Below are 22,452 nucleotides of genomic sequence, written 5' to 3' on the forward strand. Positions count from 1 at the left end.
ATAGAAAGTACTTCGAACAGATTAACAATTATCGTGATGTCAACCCATGATTTAACATCACAAAGACTGTAATTCTGCCAATTTTTTTTTATTTTTCAGTCATTTTATAAATTTTGCACTGCACAAGATGATTGAACAAATTGCAATGTGTGAATTTGTAAACTCAAAGAATAAAAATCCTTTGGTCACAGATTAAATTATTTTTTGAAAAGAAATTTACTCTTAAACACTTTTAGCATATATTCTTTACACGGTCATGTATTTCAAGGAAAATATGCCTATTAAAAACAGTAATTTCTTCACTTTCAATTTCTTTTGAATACTATGACAATTATCAGCCATGAGGTTTTACAAACACAAGACCAGATAAGCGTTTTTCATCATTTCCACAGGACTTTTTGGAATATCCCTTAAAAACAGTTAAAAGTGACTTAAAATGATCACTTGGTATACATTTAATTTACCGATGCCAGGTTGTGTATTTCACATGCACTCAGGTCAGTAGGGAAGTGCGTCATTACTATTTTGGACTGTTAATTCTTATTTCTGAATTATTTAACCTTTTTTCCACACTGAACTATCTTTAGGCAGTTTATACTGTAGCTTAGAATTTTTTTTGATTGATGTATTTAATCATCTTTTGGGTTCTTTGGGTCCATATCTCACCTCATGCCCCTACATCATCAACTATATACCAATAACTCCATGCCAACAACCAATTACCTGACCTGGCCACACATTAGAGAAGGTACAGCGTCATTGACGGTATTTTTAATTTTTTGATAGTGTTGAAAATATGCAAATTAGCACCAAAAAAGGCATTTTTGGTAAAAAAAATTCTTCATAACCACTGGTCAGACAGCTTTGTTATTTGGTATACAGGTCCCTAGGGATAACCCAACTTAGATTTGTTCAAATTGTGATGAAATATGCAAATCCGTATTTTTACAGAATTTGTTTATCTATTTTTGGTCAGGCCATCCTGAAATGAGCTACCAAAGATATCCACGTTCTTCATCAATACATGTGTCACAAAAGGTTATTCTCTACATAACACAGCAGAGCTCTGTTAAATGTTGGGTCCGTTGGGTCACTTGTTTTTCAAAACCGCTGGTCAGACAGCTTTAATATTTGGTTTACAAGTCCCTAGGATGACCTTAGTGAGATAATATCATACAGTTAGGAAATACTTAATTTTGTATCCATGTCTATAGTAGCTTCAGGGACTTTGGCCCTATGTTTTGACAAATGGCTTTGATCTATAACCAGTTCATATGTGGCAAAGGTGTTTTAACATTATTGAAATCAATTAGCGTAATTATCTTTTATTGTGGAGGAGCAATATTCTAATGACTGCAATGAAATTCATTTTGTAATTAATGCGTAGATTGATGTATGTAGCTTTTATGTAAATTATTTGCATCAAACTCAAGGTGAAGTACTACAAATTCATCCTCAAATTAAAAGTTATGTAATTTTCATGAAACTTTGAAAGTAGAATCTTTAATATGTATCATTTAGATAATGAAATGAAAAATAAGGGTCCGTTTTCATGGAAATTGGATCTGAATAAGGCTCCCTAAGATAATTAAAAAAAGCGTATCACCATACTAATTTTCAAACTATCCCGATGTATCATTCGGCATAACTGAATAAATCATGCCCAGCTATGATTCTAATGCCTGTATTAAATAAAATGAGTAACTTAGGGAGCCATGTTTGTGGATGAGTCAAAGGTCAGTGAAGCCCCTTCAAACTGACACTGAAATGAAATGTCTTTATAAAACTATAACCATGAAAAGTGACCCATGACCTGAGTCACAATTTCAAACTCCCAAAAAAATATACTTCTCTGGCTTTGTATCATTTGTATGACTGATCCTCATTACCAAAAAATCAATTCCTAAGTCGGTGACTTCTGTACAAGTCCTTGTTGAATCCATAGAATCCTTAGGCAGAAAGATATGGTAATGAGTTTAGTCCAAATTCACTGTACACGCACACGAAATGAAGAGCCCCATCTAAGTGACAGGACGGACCACAGTAATTCCGACTGATCCATTAGCTCAGTTGGTAGAGCATCTGAAATGTATTCGGGGGATCATGTTGGTTTGAGTCCCGCAATATGGGTCACTTTAATTTTCATTTCATTTACTAAAAAATGCATGTAATTCGTATAGTGAGGCGAGTCACAATTTCAAACCCAAAAAACATGTCAATGGTTCTACTCTGGAATAAAAGGACTTAATGAATGCAGTGTTCTGCAGAGTCATTACATTCAAGAGATCACATGATGCCTGTACAAACAAACCCAAATGCTGTACAAACGCTTATAGAAATATACCGTACATATTTCTGTGCTCATTTGTCTGAGTTCTGGGTTTACCATATTGATACTTAATTAACACCAAATGAAACCCATGCACCTGTCCATTTTATTACATGCCTCGAGGTGAATGCAAATCGGTGCATTGATTTGAATCGGAACATCTGGGGTGTTAGTGGGCCAGTGAACGATGTACTGACTGGTTTCCATGGTTACCCCGGGCAAGTGAAGCCTTTCGATATTTTCGACGTCAAAGTAGACGCTTAACGCTAGATGTAAAATATCCATGCGCGCACTATTATTTTGACTTTCGTCAAAATCTTTTTGATGCTGGTCGATATTGGTAAAATTGTTTGAAAATGCCCTGCATGTAACTAAATGTTATATAGCATAACTGTGAAGAGGCATGTAATAAAAATATTCTTGCCTGAATTCATGGGTTTATGTGCCCTCGCAGCAGGAGACAATTTGCCCTCCTGGCGTTGGGCAAATTGTCACCTGCCCTCGGGCACCTAAACCCATGTATTCAGGCAATAATATATAATATTACTGTCGGTCTATAAAGTTTACATGTGCTTATAAGCATACATGTAGGCACTTTTAAATGTGGCGTACTTAACTTTAACAACACTTTTGGCAAAACAATTAGTAGGTTTCATTATGTTTGAAGTATTTTGCCCTGACAGTGGAATTTTATCAAAATTTTTGTGCAGGCTTTGTATCCAGTCAGAATCATCATGATATAACTAGCAATGTGAACGTGGCTTGAAAAGATACATCTGGTAGATTGTAATTATTTACAGCAACTTAAGGAGTCTGAAACTAGGGCTTTTCTACCTGATTCATTGATATAACTTTAGAGTAAATTGCTAAAGCTTTTCCATGTATGTTTTACGGTTTGTAGGCTGCAAGCTGATCTGATTCTGTTGGTTGCTATCAGTACCATCGCAATTACCATAGCTATGTTACCATTTTGCCATGCGTTGTGGTTACTTGGTATTGTTTTAGCCATTATGGGCATTGCTATGGGAACCATCGACACCACTGCCAATGTCTGCCTCATCAAAATCTATGGACCATTAGTGTCACCATTTTTACAGGTGGGTTGATTATTACTTCTATTTAATTTCTTTTGAAAGAATTCATTTGCATGAATTAGAAAATAGAAATTAGTTGACAAGTATTCATCAGGCACCATGGCTATACATAGCATACTTGTAGACCTGAACAAGAAATGTTGTACACAAACAATGATAATGTTTAGCTCACATTTTGTATATTTACAAACTGGTATAGCAAAGAGAGCTTATATACTCAGTTGGCTGCATCTTTATGTATGTAATAATACCCTAATATGTATGTATATGTATCTGTGTGTGTGTGTATATACGTATGTATATGTCTGTCCAATGCAAAAACTTGAAAATAGTTGCATGTTTCACCTTAGTATTTGGTGTGTGGATGCATGCTAAACTGTTAAATTTGTTTAAATGGTGTCACTCACCAAAAATATGCCAATGAGCAGAAAAAAATTTAAAATCAGTAAAATACTCAAACTCAATAAGTATCGGTCAGATTGCTTAGAAAATTAGTATGCAAGTACGGTACTTTAGACCTCATACTGTTTGTGTTGCTTACGATGATGATACTTAGAATTGTCTTTTTTCATGTTTTTTCGTCATTTTTTTCAATTTTAAAACAAACATCTCTGCAAAACCTTGCCTGATCACTTTGAAAGTTGGTTTTGGAGTAGGTTGGGATGTTCTTATCAAGTTTTGTTCAAATCATGGCAAAATTAGCTAAATTATGTTTTTATTAGGGGCCCAAGCCGACCGGCTGGACCCTATTGTTATTGCTCAAGTTCTACTACTTCCTCTTCTTCCTCTTTTCTTCTTCTTCTGCCGATTCTTTGTCGACCTAGATCTCTTAAACGGCTGAACGAAAACTTCTCAAATTTGCAGGGCAAATAGGTGTCAATTAGTACTCGTGCACCTGACCCTTGAAATTTTGATTGGTCACGTGACCTGGCGGCCATATTGGATTTTCCAAAAACCAAAAAACGGCTTCTCCAGAAGACCTAGGGGTCTAGTCGATTTAAATTTTTTTGTGTAGCAAGCCTGACCTAAGGTCTTTAGAATTTGCAAATAAAATCGCGTGCGGTCAGGTGACCTTGGCCGCCATATTGGATTTTCAAAAATACTCATTTAATCTTTAAAAATCTTCTTCTCCAGAACCAAAACACCGATTAAGCTGAAATTTTACTCATGTCATCCTTAGTGTCATCTCTTTCAAGTTTGCAAAAACCATTTCGATCGGTCACATGGTTTGGCCGCCATATTGGATTATGTGAAATCACAATTTAATCTTTAAAAATCTTCTCCTCCTGAACCGTCAACCGATTGAACTAAAATTTTATATATATAATCTTTAGTGTGATTTCTTTTAAGTTTGCGAAAGGCGTTTGGATCGGTCACGTGGTTTAGCAGCCATATTGGATTTTGCGAAAAATCGTAATTTAATATTTAAAAATCTTCTTCTCCAGAACCAAAACACTGATTAATCTGAAATTTTACTCATGTCATTCTTACAGTGATCTCTTTCAAGTTTGCAAAAAAAATTTCGATCGGTCACGTGGTTTGGCCACCATATTGGATTTTGTGAAATCGCACTTTTAATCTTTAAAAATCTTCTCTTCCATAACAAATACACAGATTGAACTAAAATTTTACACTCATAATCCCTAGTGGTAGTTCTTTTTAATTTCCAAAAGGCGTTTGGGTCAGTCAGTAGGTTTGTTCGCAGTATTGGATATAGCGAAAATCGCAGTTTAATCATTAAAAATCTTCTTCTAAAAAACAAACACACAGATTCAACTGAAATTTTACTCATATCTTTCTTAGTGCGAGCACTTTCAAGTTTGCGAATAGCATTTGGATCGGTTAAGTCGCCTCAATGTTCATAAGTCTGCAGTCTAATACCTCGTCAGTCAGAAGATCGATTAGTGATGTATGATATATAATATTGTACACTTGAAAGTCAAAGACGGCACAACAGACTACTGCAATGCCCGCTGTCAACTTCAGCTAGCAGTCACACGAACCCTAGCTACACGAACCCTGATCTCGGCACCTTGTGTATGGCAACTTTGGCGACCAGCTTTTGTACGCCAGGTGACGTTGTCAAGTATACTGCCACGGAAGTACTTAGAGCAGTGTGCCACTAACTTTAAGGGGTGGCCGACTGGTGTGATTGACTGAATAAGAGCGGGACAAGGTCCCACCAGGGCACAATTACTGGGGTCTATGCACAGCTGATATGTGAGTGTCAAGGATCATAAATGAAGCTATTCGGGTAATGTTATGTACAGGTGTCTGAATGCACGCTCACTTGTTCATAACTAATAAAAAAGAAAGATACATGACATTGCAAGGTGTGGTGATTTGTTTATGATTCTCTATCAGACCATGGATGTCTATTTTTTACATCCATGATCAGACATGCATGGAGTGGCCCTGGTTTGTTGCGTAACTGAGAGCATGTAGCTTATTAAAGATGTAAACAAGACCACATCAAGCCGAGTAAAGCCGTAAAAATCGCTGATACACATCGATTAAAACAACACCTTGTTTAATAAATTCTGCAGCTTGATCGTATTTCACTGTAATTGCTTTGTGCCATTGCACGCCCGGTCTGTGAAATCGCCGAAGTTTACCTGATATTTATCAGCGATTTGGGGACTCTAATATCGATACTAGACGATAGTAGAATGACCGGCCCTGTGCTTCGGTACGCCAGATCTGTGAAATCGCCGATATTTACTCGATGTTTATCAGCAATTTGGGAACTCTAATATCGATACAAGACGATACTAGATTCTGTCAAATCGCGGGTAAATAACCGATATATATATTGGAGATTACACCACCTTACAGTTCTGGTCAAGCCCGACTTCCAAGGACTGACTCTAACTTCGATACTGGACGAAACTAGATTCTGTCAAATCGCGGGTAAATATCCGATATCGGAGATTTCTCCACCTTACAGTTTTGGTCAAACCCGACTTACAAGGACTGACTCTAGTTTTGATACTTGACGATATAGATTCGTCAAATCGCGGGTAAATAATATATCGGAGATTTCACCAAATTACAGGTTTTGCCAAACCCGACTTCAAAGGACTGACTCTAGCTTCGATACTAGACGATACTAGATTTTATCAAATCGCGGGTAAATATCCGATATATATCGGAGATTTCACCACCTCACAGTTCTTGTCAAACCCGACTTCCGAGGACTGACTCTAGCTTCGATACTAGACAATACTAGAGTCTGTCAAATCGCTGGTAAATATCCGATATGTATATGGTAGATTTCACCACCTTACAGGTTTTCACAACTCCGACTTCCAAGGACTGACTCTAACTTCGAAACTAAGCGATACTAGATTCTGTCAAACGATCAACTCCATGACTCATTTAGCACTTTCCTTGTGTATTTTATCCACACACTCTACATTAGGCGCCATACAATAAATTCTTGTTTGCTTTTCGCGTGCGGGTAGGATTTTCAATGGACGAAATCTGAAAAACAAACATAAATCGCCTGCTTGAAAATAAGGTGCGTTGTGGCCTTCCTTTGTTCGCAATGACGCAGGCAGTGTTTCGCTGCCTGCTCGCAAAATCGCAAACGCGAGAAAAAGTAGCGTTTGCCGAGAAGATTTAGGCAAAAATTAGCCAAACCTGCGAATCGAAAATTGCACTATGATGTCATCACTTAGTCTGTCCACGCGCTGTCCTGCGTTCAACTTGAGACGTAATGCTTTATCTCTGTTCATCCCCGTAAGAAGATCGTATTTGTAACACATACAGTAATGAATAACATTGTGACGAAATAGCTCACAAACCAAAAGTACCCCATATGTTTACCATGACTATTTGACTAAAATGTTACTGAGTTTTGGGTTGGACAACTTCGCACAATGTGCCTACAGATTACTCCGTGCACTGTGCAGTACAGTGTCGTCGTCAACACTGAAGGATTGTAGTGACGGTGAAACTAAGCAAAAACGGTAAACTTTCGTTTTTTTACTTAGGCAGCTCCACCAATATGGGGAGAAACCACCCTAACACAGGTTCTAAGCGCAAGTAGAGCTATGAAATGGAAAGAAAGATTATGATCAGAGTAGGAAAGTCGACTGGAATTTGCATGGTCAAAAGCTTACGCCTTTTTTGTCAACGTAGAGCGAGTAAGGCACTCCTGAACGGTGAAAACATTGGTGGTGTATTGCTGCCAACAAGAAAATATCTTTACTGACGTTAGGAACCCGTGTGAATTGGCCTCCTTAAAGATGAATTCGCAAGAAATTTCAGTGTATTGTGACGTGATATCGTAAACAGATTTTCAGAGAAGGCGCTCGCTCGTCCGCCGAGTACAGTCGACGTACTTACGCATTCATATTGTGCCAATGCGCAAGTCTTGTCGCGATATTTGAGCATTTAACTTGACTGTCAGTGAAACAAAAAGATCTTTCTCCATATCAAATCATTATGTGTTTTATATTTTAGGGTTCTCTTTACGTAATAGACATGAACATTTGGATTTATGATCCATGATTTCTGCGATCCTGGCATATTCGAGCTCGCCGTGAATACGCTCTGACGTTTTTGGTGATGACCCCTGACCCAAGTGTCATCGATAGGCTGTGCGCTGTACGAGCATCGCTTGCTAAATTCATCGAGCTGCCAAAGCTCGCTAAATTAAAGCGTAAAGCAAATGTGTCGAAAGTCTAAAATGCACACATTTCTCAAGTCTGAGAGTATTTTACTTTTGAACTGCTATGAAAGTGGATATCTAATTTGTTTGAAAAACTGGTATGCTGAAGCAGGTTTCGTGCCGTTGTCTATAGCGCGATATGAACAGTACTGCATTGATAACGATAGCTGCATCGCATACGCCTAACTTTTGACAAGTATAACTAGCCTTTAAAGTTACAGCTAAGGAGCATTTCACTCAACAGAAACAGTGCTCAGGACTAGTATTATTTGACTCTTAAAAAGGAGGATTCGTACTCAAGGCTGTTATGATTTGTTCAGCTACCCACTCTTCTCATTGCAAAAATTGTAATCTTATAAAAGAGACAGTATTTTCAACTTTTACCACGATGTTTAGCATTTATTTCCTGAGTGACAACTCCATACTTTGTTATTGCCAGTAACTTTTGCAGTTTATTATTTGGAATCTTTAGGTTTTGAAGAACACCTTTTTGTTCTACCCAACATTTTCAAATTCATAGTATACAGGTCATCAAAACAACTAGTATGCCAAGAAAAATAAAACATTTCTTTGTTATCCTAGACATATTTCAAAAATTATGTGGTGACGCGGGTTTCTTTATTTATTCTCAATCAACAACGCGGGAAAATATGGCAACAACATATGAATGCACGCAGAGATATATGAACAGCAGTGTTGCTTTATTATTTTTGTACAGCAAAGACTCAGCGGTTTGACTTTTAGTGCAACATTTGCAAATTTTTCACAGAGTAATATAACAGTGAAATACGTGTACAGTTCTGAATGGAATGTTAGTGTCAATTATTTAGTTTATGGTTCTGTTTTATACATGCACTATCGTGATGTATTTTTTGCAGTTTTTTTCATTTATTTCCTCATTAGCAGAAAATAGGTGGACACAGCTGATCTGAATTGACATGCGAGAGGATGAGAAAAAAAAACTTTATTTTTCTTGTCATCACATCAGTCTGTATGGCTTACAAGTGACCACATAATCAGTTGAAATTTATTGTAATGCTATTTACCGTTTGTCTATGACACACACACACTTTTCAAAGTGATGTAAATGGGAAATCGGGAAAACGATCTTTGACACGAAATTTTCATGTATAACAACTAGTTTAAGTATTAATCAACACATAGGACACATGGTAAATTTACAGAATGAGTTATGATGATATACATCAATTGTCACGTACTTAAAATGCTTGTTCGCCTCTCTCTGTCGAGCATACTTTTCAAAATCATTTTAAATGAGAATTGAGATGCGTCAGCTTGTAAATGTATTTTCAAATGTGTTAACAACTAGTCTAAAAATTTCTCTACACACAAGACACATGGAAGCTCAAAATGTGCACATAGTATCATCAGTGCAAGTACTTTCAACCATGGCAACCGCTTGGGCCCCGCCAACGCTGCTTGCAGCTTTAATATTTTAGTTGAAATGTTTATTTCTCAGAATCTGCCATTCCATTTTTTTCCCACATAGAAAGTGATCTAGTTGGGATTATAATGCATCCACTTATTCTACTGTTCTCTGTTTTTCCACAAATGTTAGATCAGCCCAATGTTTTGACACCTTTACCGAAATGTGTACCAGGTTGGTCAAGTGGCTGTTCTAACCATTTGTATGAGCCCCCAGGCCTATGTACTGGTCAGATGTCAATGTAGACTGTCGACAGTCCCTTGTGCCTTTTCTGTCTCTTATTGGTATCGTCTCTTGCACATACGACTGGGGGAAATCATAAGCATAGCCAAAGGCACAAGCTGGGCATTCTGAAAGCAGCTTTGAGTGCTAAAGGCATGAGGTATGCTTTTGCTCACGATTCCCTTCCCCCCTCCCCCACCATTGTATGTGACAGAGACTACACCAATTAAAGGGAAACCTAAGTCCAGCGACTTTGACAGTTTATCCCATCAAAAATCACCCTTGAGTAAAATGCAGCTCAAATTTGCAACATAATTGCACGCCCTGACGACTACGGCGCGACGAAAAGAGACTTTGAAGTAGACGACATTTATGGAAATGAGCTCGGAATTCCATGGGCGCGAAAGGGCTCATGGGAGAAGCGTGCGTGACGTCATTGGCGATACAGACGATTGTAGCTTGCAGCTGGAGGAGTGCTGTGAGCAGTTCAGCGCGTTCGTTAGACGACTCTGGAGAGTTCGGACAGCGATATTTCTGACATCGAGTATTACTTTTTCCTGACTGAAATCAAACCATACTAATTTGAACCAAGATATGTAATAATTAGAAAGCATCTCAAAACATCGTTCATATCTTGTTTGCTTGCGTTTTGTGTATGATTCAGCGGAGGGAGTCACTGTGCTTGTACAGACCCCAAACTGGATTGGAGACACAGAGTGACTCTGCGATCCTTCAACGCTACGTTTCTAAAACAGAGTTTTCTGTATCAGTCGCTTAAAATTAATTTTTGGTTCGTGAATGATACGGAATGATTGACTGATTGTATGTGTTGCCGTGTAAGTCGAGCTTGGCCAGATCTTTAAGGTTGCGAAATCTCCGTATGTATCGGAAAATATTTATTTGACAAATCTATTATAGTGCCGTCTATTTTCGAAGCTGGTGTCGATCTTAGGAAGTCGGACTTACTCAGATCTACAAAGTGATGAAATCGCCGATATAATGAATATTTGCACGCTATTTAAAAAAATAGTATCGTCTAAGCTTGTTGTAAGGAATGTGTTTCATACAAGACCAGCCCAAAGTCCCGATGATTTCCGATATGTCCTCTGTTCAAGTCCCGATCGCCAAGTAAAAATGTTTACATGTAAAGAATGGAATTTGTGCAAGGGCCTCCCGAGTCCCGATGATATCCGATCGGCCCTCTCGACGAAGTCCCGTGTGGACATTTAATGAAGAAAATGCTTTACATGTAAAAAATGTATTTCGTGCATTAATAAATCTAATAATGTAAAACATACAGTATTCTTGACTACCGGCCATGGATGCTATATTTGAACTAAGAGTCAGACAGAGGTATTCGGGTGGTCAGATCTGTTAGGTGGTGAAATCTCTGATATACATCGGATATTGACCACGATTTGACACAGTATCGTCTAGTATCAGAGTTAAAGTCCTAAGTCGCCGATATTTATCGGATAAATTTCCGTGATTTCGTAGACCCGGCATGCCAACACCACACAGTGCAAGTAAATCTAGGATCGTCTGGTATCGATATTAGCCTAGGAGTTCCGGCGCAATTGATATTTATCGGGTAAATATAATATTCGGCGATTTCCCAGACCCGGCGTGCCGAGACACAGTAGGCAAAAAGTCATTCCAGTATCTTGTAATATCAATATTACCAAGTATAGTTCTGAAATTGCCTATATTTATTGGTTGTATATCGGAGATTTGGCAGCACCTGGATGTCAAGATAAGAGACGCTTTGTGTAGTTTCGTCTTGGGATTTTAGAGTCCAGAAATCGCCAATATTAATATTTATTTGGTTAAAACCGGCGATAGTAGGCTGACTCAGCATGTCAAGATACGAACCGGATTGTGTGGTATCGTCTTGTATCGGTATCAGAGTCCCAAAATCCCTTATAAAACAATCATCTGAAAGAATTAGAACATAACGTTGTATCTTTTACAGATTTTTAAACTCGCCCGACTTTCTTTAGCCACTTTCTTCGAAAAAGCTGTTCTGTGGGAGACGGTAAAAGCTGACTCCGTTTGTTCTTCCTTGAGTGATTTTTGCACTCAACTGAACAACAGTTAATTATTTTTTATGCTACTGAGCATTACATTGTAAAGAGTCTTAACATGCAGAACTGCACTCCTGCAGTCATAGACTCCAATGCTTGGTAGGCTGTCACACACGTTCGTGTATCGCTGATGACGTCACGCACGCTCCTCCCATGAGCCCTTTCGCGCCCATGGGATTCCGAGCTCATTTCCATAAATGTCGTCTACTTCAAAGTCTCTTTTCGTCGCTCCGTAGTCGTCAGCGCGTGCAATTATGTTGCAAATTTGAGCTGCATTTACTCAAGGGTGATTTTGATGGGATAAACGGTCAAAGTCGCTGGACTTAGGTTTCCCTTTAAAGACAGAAAGGCACAAGGGACTGTCAACAGTCTAATATTAATGTTAGACATCCTCTTACCAATAAATAACTTTTAAACTACCAAAGAAAAGCAGTTACACTACTACAAAGTTTCCTTGAGACACCATGGCAAACTGACTGCTGTGAGCTGAGCAAAATTTACACAACATTGTACCAGTACAGTACTGACATCCTGCCATGAGCTTTGGTTGTCTGTGCAATGGAGGAACCACCATGCTGGCTCCATTGCTCAGACAAGAATCTGGGAACTCCCTAAGAAGCAAATGTTTTTCAAGCTGTTTCCTGAGTCATTTTTACCTCTCTCCTGTCTATTTATAGACAGAGAAGGTATTAGAGTTGAAAACCAGTATGCTGGTGTCAACTTCTTCCGTCTTTGTCAAGACTTCCGTCTGTCAAGATCCGTTGATGTCATGCTATTGTGATGGGTTATATCATAAACTGGTGGGGTGTTATGGCTCAGGTTGAGGTGTAGGAGAACGATTTTGAGCTATGACAAAAATCAAAAGGGACTTAGCGGCATAGCCACAGTGTTAAGCCTTTCTCCAAGGTTTCTTAGTTGACTACAATCTATTACAGACTACTGGGCTGACGTTAGGGGTACTCACTTTGTGTTTGCTCACTCTGTGTGCGCTAGTGTTTGGTACTGAGTGGCCTCACGTGATATGGGCCTGTTGCATAAACTGCAGATGATCATATGCCTCTGAATCTGAAAACGGTCATTGTGTAAGCCTGTCGGCATTTTCCAGGCATTTTTTTTCATTTAATTTTGCAAAATATCGGCGAGTACCTCAAATTTCAAGATAACCCTTTCTTCCCAATCGTTTCCTGGAGTTTCAGAGTCATATGAACGAAAATGAGTGAAAGTTTTAGACAGGAAAATCGGACGTTGGCCATGTTCATTGTTTACAGTACAATCAGAAGTTTATGTGGAGGAAATAACTAACAAACACTGTTCATGATGCCCGCCCTCTAGAGGCAGACCTTCCTATATGAAGTACCACATTGATGCTTGTGGAAAGCTTGACCACACAAAGGAGCATTTAATCATTTAGAAAATGACAGATTGAAGGTATTCTGAAAATGTCAAATACTGAGGAAAAATGCGCAAATATTCAAAATAAACAGGTTAACTGACTGGTCAGCTATAAAAACAATGAAAATGTTTATGATCAAAAGTTTTTGAGATGCGCACATTTTAACAAATACAGAAATTATTAACATTATAAATATAAGACCAAACTATTTTTTCAGGGATGGGACAGGTTGGAAATGAGGGGTGAGAGACAAAGGCACTTCTATTGCTGCATGTGGATGCAGCCACACCATTTCATTTACAGCATACTTATTCACTGTGTTGTGTTCAAGTTCCATATTGTACTGACTGTCATACAAGGATAACATAAGCAAATCAAATCAAATTAGAAAAGGATCAATGCTGTTGTGTGGATTTTGCTGAACATGGCTGATTTTAATATTTCGCCCTATATATTTGGTATCCGGCAAAGGCATATTTTGATGTAAAGTCAAAATTAACACTACATTGCTGACAATATATGTTACCGTTTCTGCATGAACTTTTCTTTTTTTAATTAAAGTATAGTAGTACTTCGAACAGATTAACAATTATCGTGATGTCAACCCATAATTTTACATCACAAAGACAGTAATTCTGCCAATTTTTTTGTTTTTCAGTCATTTTATAAATTTTGCACTGCACAAGATGATTGAACAAATTGCAATGTGTGAATTTGTAAACTCAAAGAATAAAAATCCTTTGGTCACAGATTAAATTATTTATTTGAAAAGAAATTTACTCTTAAACATTTTTAGCATATATTCTTTACACGGTCATGTATTTCAAGGAAAATATGCCTATTAAAACAGTAATTTCTTCACTTTCAATTTTTTTCAATACTATGACAATTATCAGCCATGAGGTTTTACAAACACAAGACCAGATAAGCGTTTTTCATCATTTCCACAGGACTCTTTGGAAAATCCATTAAAAACAGTTAAAAGTGACTTAAAATGATCACTTGGTATACATTTAATTTACAGATGCCAGGTTGTGTATATCACATGCACTCAGGTCAGTAGGGAAGTGCGTCATTACTATTTTGGACTGTTAATTCTTATTTCTGAATTATTTAACTTTTTTTCCACATTGAACTATCTTTAGGCAGTTTATACTGTAGCTTAGAATTTTTTTGATTGATGTATTTAATCATCTTTTGGGTTCTTTGGGTCCATATCCCACCTCATGCCCCTACACCATCAACTATTTACCAACAACTTCATGCCAACAACCAATTACCTGACCTGGCCACACATTAGAGAAGGTACAGCGTCATTGACGGTATTTTCTATTCACAGTATGGGTAGAAAAAAAATCACAATGTCAGTGAAAGAGTGAATAAAAAGGGCAAGTTTTGATTTTTCACTGTACCATTGCTATCCGACCCAGTTTCAGTATCGCTAAACTTGATCGTCATAACTATTCCTGACATATTGTTTACCTCTTTGCTTGTAGCGTGGGTTCAAACTGCAATTTAATTTGCTAGGTAAAGTATAGTCTGTTTCCTTAATAATTAAAAATGATGTCAAAATTACTTAGAAATATTGTCAGCGAAAAGGTATGGAGGGTTACCAATCTAATGTAAATGCCATTAACCTTTGACTTGTCGGGTGTTATAATTGTGATAGAAGAGAGGTTAAGTAAACTTATGAATATTAATAGACTTGGCCAGTTGTGACTCTTTGCTCTGATAGTCACATCTATAGCCACGTCTAGATCTGTGTGGGCAAAAGCTGTCATGGCCGGTGCGTCCGGTTTTTTGAAACAAGGTTTTCATGGTCCTTAGGGTACTGTTATTTTGATATGTAAACATTATGTTGAAATGTTAATATGATAGATTTTAGGCAATTTTTATCATTTTGGTAGCTATAATATCATACATGGTAGATTTTGGGCAATTTTTATCATTTTTAGTCATCATTTTTTTCTCAGAAACTATTGAGCCAATTGGAAGACAGAAGCTAGTTAATATTTAACCAGAATACCTGAAACACACCATGTTTTATAAACATAGCATGGAAGTATCCATATGTTTGTCTACAAGATGTTTTGGGGTACAGGTCTACTAGTAGTGGACAAATAGACTAATTTAGATGACTTGATTGCAGGCTCTTCATTTTTGTTATGGTATTGGTGCCTTCATCAGTCCAATTATTGCTGAACCTTTTCTGCTGAATGAAGATTGTACACCACTTATACATCCAAATGTGACAAACACTTCTGGCAATGATGTCATCATTAGAGCAATTACAGAGCCAAGTGCCACAGAGAAACCTGTTACCATGGAGACACTGGAAGAAGCCCAAGAAAGGACAAGGGTGCGATTTGCTTTCTGGATCATGGCTTTCATTCAGGTAACTTAAAAATGTTGAAATACCTTATGCTCAGCAGTGTGTGTGCTTGAAAGTTGACACAGAAATTCAGCCGAGCACGCTCAAAACTTAGCTATTGAATTGTAGGGATAATCATGTATTTTTCCTACAAATCTTCAGTGTTGATTTCACCATCATCTGGAAATGCTAGAGATCTGCAGCTGAATTAATTGTTTGCATTGAAAGTTTGTAGAGGTACCATTCAGATAAGTTGAATAGCTCAACCAGTAGAGTTGAAAAGGGCATTTTTGAACACTGTGGAGGCTGCACTGTGGGCTAGAGGCCCAAATGGTGTCCAGAGTCACCACAATGTCAGTCCATGTGTCTGTGAGTCTGCCTGTCTGTCCGTCTGTCCGTCTCGAGACAGATTTTTTCCAGTCATAACTTACAAACCATTGGTCAAAATTTCATGCAATTTCGTACATAGCATTAACATGGGAAGATCTAGATCTGATTAGATTGAAGTTGCTGTGGTTTAGATAATTAATGGTCAGTTGCATAATTATGAATTTGTGCACTAGGCTATAGCTCAAGAATTACTCAATTGAATTTGATGTAACTGTGAAGTACCCAAACTATAGTCTTACTTTAGCATCCTTTTAGCTCATTTGCTTATTTTATGAATTTCTGTAATTTTACTATATATCTTCTCTATATCAATCATATTCAGCTCTAATTTTGTTGTAAGTTTGATGAGCATGACATTCTAATTATTAGCTAATTTGCATATTTAATGGATTGCTGTAATGAGGCTTTATATCAATCCTGAGTGCACTGATTTTGACCAGACCTCTGCTTCAGTACATTGATCACACTTAGGTCTAGTAATTTTGTCAGTTTGATGTGCACGACATATTTAAGTTCATTTCCGTATTTAATTATATTATGTAATTAGGCTATATATTAATACTTAGCTCTGATTTTGACCAGACTTATGCTATTCATATTAATCATACTTCAGTCTAGCTATTTTGTAGGTTTAATGAGTATGACATTCTGATCATTAGCTCATTAGCATATTTAATGAATGTCAGTAAATAGGCTATGCATCAATATTAAATTCACTGATTTTGACCAAACCCCCACAATTAATTGATCAAACTTAGTGCTAGTTATATTGTACATTTGATGAGCATTACTTCCCAACTATAAGCTCTTTTGATTTTAATGAAATTATTTAATTACTGATAGGCTATATATCAAAACTGCAAATGAACTGCATTTGAATGAACGTCTAAGGTACATTATGTGTATTCTTAGATTTAATGTTGCTCAAATTTTGATGAGTGTGAGTTCATTTGCATATCTATATATGACTCACTATATGTTGACATCCATAATGAGTTCATTTGCATATCTATATATGACTCACTATATGTTGACATCCATAATGAGTTCATTTGCATATCTATATATCACTCGCAATATTATGTTGACATCCATAATGAGTTCATTTGCATATCTATATGACTCACTATATGTTGACATCCATAATGAGTTCATTTGCATATCTATATATCACTCGCAATATTATGTTGACATCCATAATGAGTTCATTTGCATATCTATATATGACTCACTATATGTTGACATCCATAATGAGTTCATTTGCATATCTATATATGACTCACTATATGTTGACATCGATGAGTTCATTTTCATATCTATAGATGACTCACTATATGTTGACCAAAAATCAAAACTGAATACCCTGAATTTGAATTAGTACAACATTGATGAATAATCTGTATTTACCTCAAACCGTAAAAATGACAAGAAACGTCAAGTTTGTGTAAAGCATTAACATATATTTATAAACTTTACACTGATCTTTCCTTCATACCATGTCTTTAATGTATTCTTTTAGCACAAGGTATCTAAAGTCTTACTTTGATTAAAATGACAGCTTCAGAAAGTTACAATGAATGCAACAATAGTCAAAGAGACTACACCCAGATTGCCTTGTGATCTTTGATATCAGGTGTCCTAAATATATCTTCCTCTATTATATAGATACTACATCATACACCCAGATTGCCTTGTGATCTTTGATATCAGGTGTCCTAAATATATCTTCCTCTATTTGTTTTGTATTCAGTTTGTTTCTGTATATTTATGATGGTGTATCTATTCAAGATCATTTTCTCATTAGTTGTAAACCAACAAACCTGTAAACCTGTAAACCAACATTCTTACTCCCAGATTTTCTAGTGATGCTCATATTTCCTCATGCTATAATAAAACAGCCTACACCCTGTGAAATCAAAATCTACATTTTCAAATTGCAAAAATAAATGTAATGCAAAACCAGTATCATGGTTGATTGTACCATTTTAGACTTCAAAGTGTTGTATTTACATTTCTCAGCATTGCCACAATTCATGACAATTTCAACTTGGTAAAGTGTTCTTGTATTAAGTTGCATTTCTTTCTGGCCAAAATAATGTGAATTTTTCAGATGACGGTTGCTGAATAAATATTGTAGATTATATAAAAAAGTACATATTTAACGGTCATTAGTCCCCACGGACACCGTCCGGGGGAACTTATAGGTTTGGTCATGTCCGTGCGTGTGTGCGTGCGTCCGTCCGTGCGTCCGTCCGTCCGTTCACGCAGATATCTCAGAGATGCCAGGAGCGATTTCATTCAAACTTGGTACAAGGATTACTTCATATGTCATACAGATGCACGTCGATTTGTTTTGTGATACGATCCAATATGGCTGCCAGGCGGCCATTTTATTACGATTTTTTCATGTACAGAGCCATAACTCAGGCATGTTTCAACTGATTTTATTCGAAGTTGGTACAAGGACATTGATCAATGTCATAGATATGCACGTCAATTTGTTTTGTAATACAATCCAATATGGCTGCCGTGCGGCCATTTTGTTACAATTTTTCATGTACAGAGCCATTACTCAGGCATGTTTCAACAGATTTTATTCAAAGTTGGTACAAGGACATTGACCAATGTCATAGCTATACACATATATTTGTTTTGTGATACAATCCAATATGGCCGCTGTGCGGCCATTTTTTTACGATTTTTTCATGTATAGAGCCATAACTCAGGCATAACTCAACCAATTTTATTCAAACTTGGTACAAGGACATTGACCTATGTCATGCACATGCACATTGATTTGTTTTGTGATACGATCCAATATGGCCGCCGTGTGGCCATTTTATTACATTTTTTCATGTCCAGAACCATAACTCAGACATGTATCAAGCGAATTTATTCAAAGTTGGTACAAGGAGATTGACCAATGTCATACATATGCACATTAATTGTTTTGTGATACGATCCAATATGGCTGCTGTGCGGCCTTTTTTGTTATGATTTTTTCATGTGCAAGCCACAACTCAGGCATATCTCAACCAATTTTAATCAAATTTGCTACATGGACATTGACCTATGTCATACATATGCACATTTATTTGTTTTGTGATACGATCCAATATGGCCACCGTGTGGCCATTTTATTACGATTTTTTCATGTCCTGAACTACAACTCAGACATGTATCAAGCGAATTTATTCAAAAGTATTTTTATCACAGACCTAATGAAGAGGACTCTATCCTCTCTACAAGTACCCATTAACAAGTGGGGACTGTGTCATCAACGATGACTTGTTGTTTAAAGACATAATGATTGTTGATTATGTTCATTAATAATTTCAGTTGTGTATTTTACAAATTATCAACAGATTCCCATTATATGCATGGTATTGGCATTGATGATACGGAAAAGATGTTTTAGTGATTCTATGGATGGACAGAAAAAAGAAAAAGACAAATATCAAGATATAGATAAAGGTAAGAAAAATGCTCATTTTATCAGGAGAAAAACAGGAGAAAAGCAGTTATTGAATATGTAAAATATGAAGAGATACATGTTACTCTTGTCTTACGTCCTGTAAAACCTGAATAATGCTGCAGTCATAGTATATGAATCCAGAAAGCAATAATACATTTCAAAACGGTATGTTAATAGTTTACATGATGCACAAACAATCATGTCCATTGGATTTATTCAAGAAAGGTGTTTTTCCTGCAAATTTTAAGATTTGGATTTAAAGTAGAAAAGCTATTTACATGTAAATGACATAGAGGAGAGAAGATGTGAAGAATTGTACTTGACAGTTAAATTTTCAGTGCTCCTGTAAGGTTACGTGATCACAACCTGTTCTTAATGCATAATATGATAGCTGTAACATTAACACAAACATGAGTTGTTGTCAAACTTAAGATGATACATCTTCAGTCAAAATGGTATCAACATTATTTACATTTGAATCAATTATTAATTTATTAATTAATTTATTTACTTATTTTTTGTCTATGTTTTTGTTTTTTCATTACAATGCAGTGACAGAAGCCACTGAAATAAAAACAAACACCATGAAACATGAAGAAAGAAGATGTTGTGGATCTTCTTCAAGTAAAATTATTGCTTTAACATCTCTATCTGCGTTAATGTTATTTATATATGATGGTTTACAGGTAAGACTTTAACAGAGCAAGTTTAAAAATTTTATTTGCAATATAATTGTGTGTCGTCTGGTTCTGAATCGTATTGCTTGTAAAACAAGTGGACAGATGAGAAATCTTGCACAGTCAAATACTCAGCACCATAATGTAGATGTTCTTGTTGACAAATCTTGTACAACATCTCTTGTGGGTCAAGTAATTATTATCAGACTGCAGGAAATAGCCAACAAAATTTCTAATGGGACAAAGGCTGCAACAGTTGAGAATATTTTCTTAAATGTCATTTCAGAAAGCAGGTAGAAAGAAATGGTCTTGCCAGCAAAGTGCTTCATCTACAATATATACCTACTCATACATAGAATCTTGTCTGGACTGATGTTCAGTTGTTGACACTTGGCATTATACAAGTATAGCAGTATGCTAGTATGAACTAGAAATCACTGAGAACTGATAAATGAATTCTAGAGTAGAACAAGAAACTCTATATTAAAAACAGAATGAAAAATACTGGAAAATATATGAAAGGTAACAGCTAAAAGAGATTAAATCAATAGACATATAAAAGTTGGCATTCCAGGGGAGTATTTTATTCACTGACATAAATGATCAGTATCAGGTAAAATCAAACAACTGGTAGTGCAGAAAAGAAACCAGACTGGGTATCAAAATGTCATTAAAACTGAATGGAGATTAAAGATTGAAAAGGGGGGTTGTTAAGTCAAATGATTATGATAAGACACCAAGCAGTGAACATGATTAAGAAGCATGCCACAACGATTACTGTACTAATGATACGTTATTGTCTGAAGCAAACCTAAAGCAGGATGAATTTTGATGAAATAACAGAAAAGTAGTGTGGGCAGTTTTACAGTTCTATACTGGTATTCGTAGAGAAAGTTAACCATTATAAATGTTAGCTATTGAGTCATTGTAAAGGTTAAAAATTAGGTCAAATCTACATGACATTGTATGTGTGGCTAATCTGTGAAGTCATCAAGGTTTAATTCTTCTCTCTGTCTTGTACAAACTGCTGTCTGTGTTGATGTTTGAAGTTTTTAATTTACCATTCACTGAAGTCTGACCATGTATTGTTTTGCAGGCTGCATATGGAGGCTATGTGTATACGTATTCAGTGAAAAGTGTCATTGATTTATCATCAACTGAAGGTGCTTATCTGACATCAGTCTATTGGGGTAGTTTTGCCCTTGGACGACTACTCTCTATACCGATATCTACCAAACTTTCACCGTCATTTATGTTATTTATCAACATAGTAAGTACCAGATATAGATAAATTACATTGCAAAGTTACATCCTCATATGGATCAGGAGGGTCAGTGTTGTATTAAATCTGATTGTACTTCACTCCTCTATACTGGGTTGAAGCAGTTTTGTCAAACAATAATATGTTTTCAGATTACCAAACAATTCGTATTAACAAAATAATGTCAAAGAAAGCAACTTTGTCCAATGATATTGGAACTTTCAGGTAGTGTCAAATTCTCAACATAATTTGATTACTGCAGTCACTATGTAAAATACAGAATATAATGTCTACAGGAAGTGTGATGAGGACCAGTAAAAGTACCATAGCTTGTCAATGTTTGACTCATATTGACATGAAATTCCTGGCTTTCTAGTTACTTTATGAGGCAGTGGGCAGATATATTCAAATTGAGTTTCCAATACAATCAAATGTGCATGTTATCAATATTGCCAAAATGACACTGATATACCTGCACATCTAGGGTGTACACCTTGTTCCTTCCCAAGCTTCCATACTTATATTTTCTTCTTTACTTTCAGGTAGGATGTTTTGCTTCATATGGCGTTGAATTAATCTTACGTCACAATCATATAGCCATGTATGTTGGTTCAGCTACATTTGGTTTATTTTTGAGTAGTGTATATCCTACAGTACTGGCACTAACGGAACAGTTCATTGATGTTACAGGTAAACCCATGGCATTAGTAGGTGTCTTAGCACAGGATCCATATGCTCTTGCAAAGTCTTTGAAAATGAAATTTGAGTCCTCGAGAGTCCTGGAAAATTGACAATCCACGGTAATTTTCGAAAATGACAAGATGATCAGTCATGATATCCTAGAAATGATATGTAAACTGATATATTAAAATTATATATTGTAAAAATGATATCTGGAAAATGGTATTTCAGACCTAAAAAAGGTAGTTAAAAATCGCTGATAAAGCTTTGGCCTTATATTTCATGACTTTGAGTGTATGGACCCTGTTAAAAGTATTTCTATGATTCAGTGGTGTGGCAGTACCTTAGATTGT

At 36.5% G+C, this 22,452-nt stretch overlaps 1 protein-coding gene across 3 annotated transcripts in view; it reads left to right on the plus strand.

The window, feature by feature from the left end:
• Positions 1-22,452, plus strand: part of LOC139134578 (major facilitator superfamily domain-containing protein 4A-like) — a 92,864-nt gene that overhangs the window by 61,966 nt on the left and 8,446 nt on the right. For all 3 annotated transcript variants that reach the window (XM_070701482.1, XM_070701480.1, XM_070701483.1), the window contains exons 2-7: positions 3,231-3,426; positions 15,394-15,639; positions 19,371-19,479; positions 20,033-20,166; positions 21,254-21,427; positions 21,961-22,108. In XM_070701482.1, coding sequence (XP_070557583.1) covers positions 3,231-3,426; positions 15,394-15,639; positions 19,371-19,479; positions 20,033-20,166; positions 21,254-21,427; positions 21,961-22,108 — 1,007 coding nt within the window. The remainder of the gene's footprint in view (positions 1-3,230; positions 3,427-15,393; positions 15,640-19,370; positions 19,480-20,032; positions 20,167-21,253; positions 21,428-21,960; positions 22,109-22,452) is intronic.

The sequence above is a fragment of the Ptychodera flava genome, chromosome 6 (genome assembly GCF_041260155.1).
Source record: "Ptychodera flava strain L36383 chromosome 6, AS_Pfla_20210202, whole genome shotgun sequence".
In the NCBI taxonomy this organism is placed as follows: Eukaryota; Metazoa; Hemichordata; class Enteropneusta; family Ptychoderidae; genus Ptychodera; species Ptychodera flava.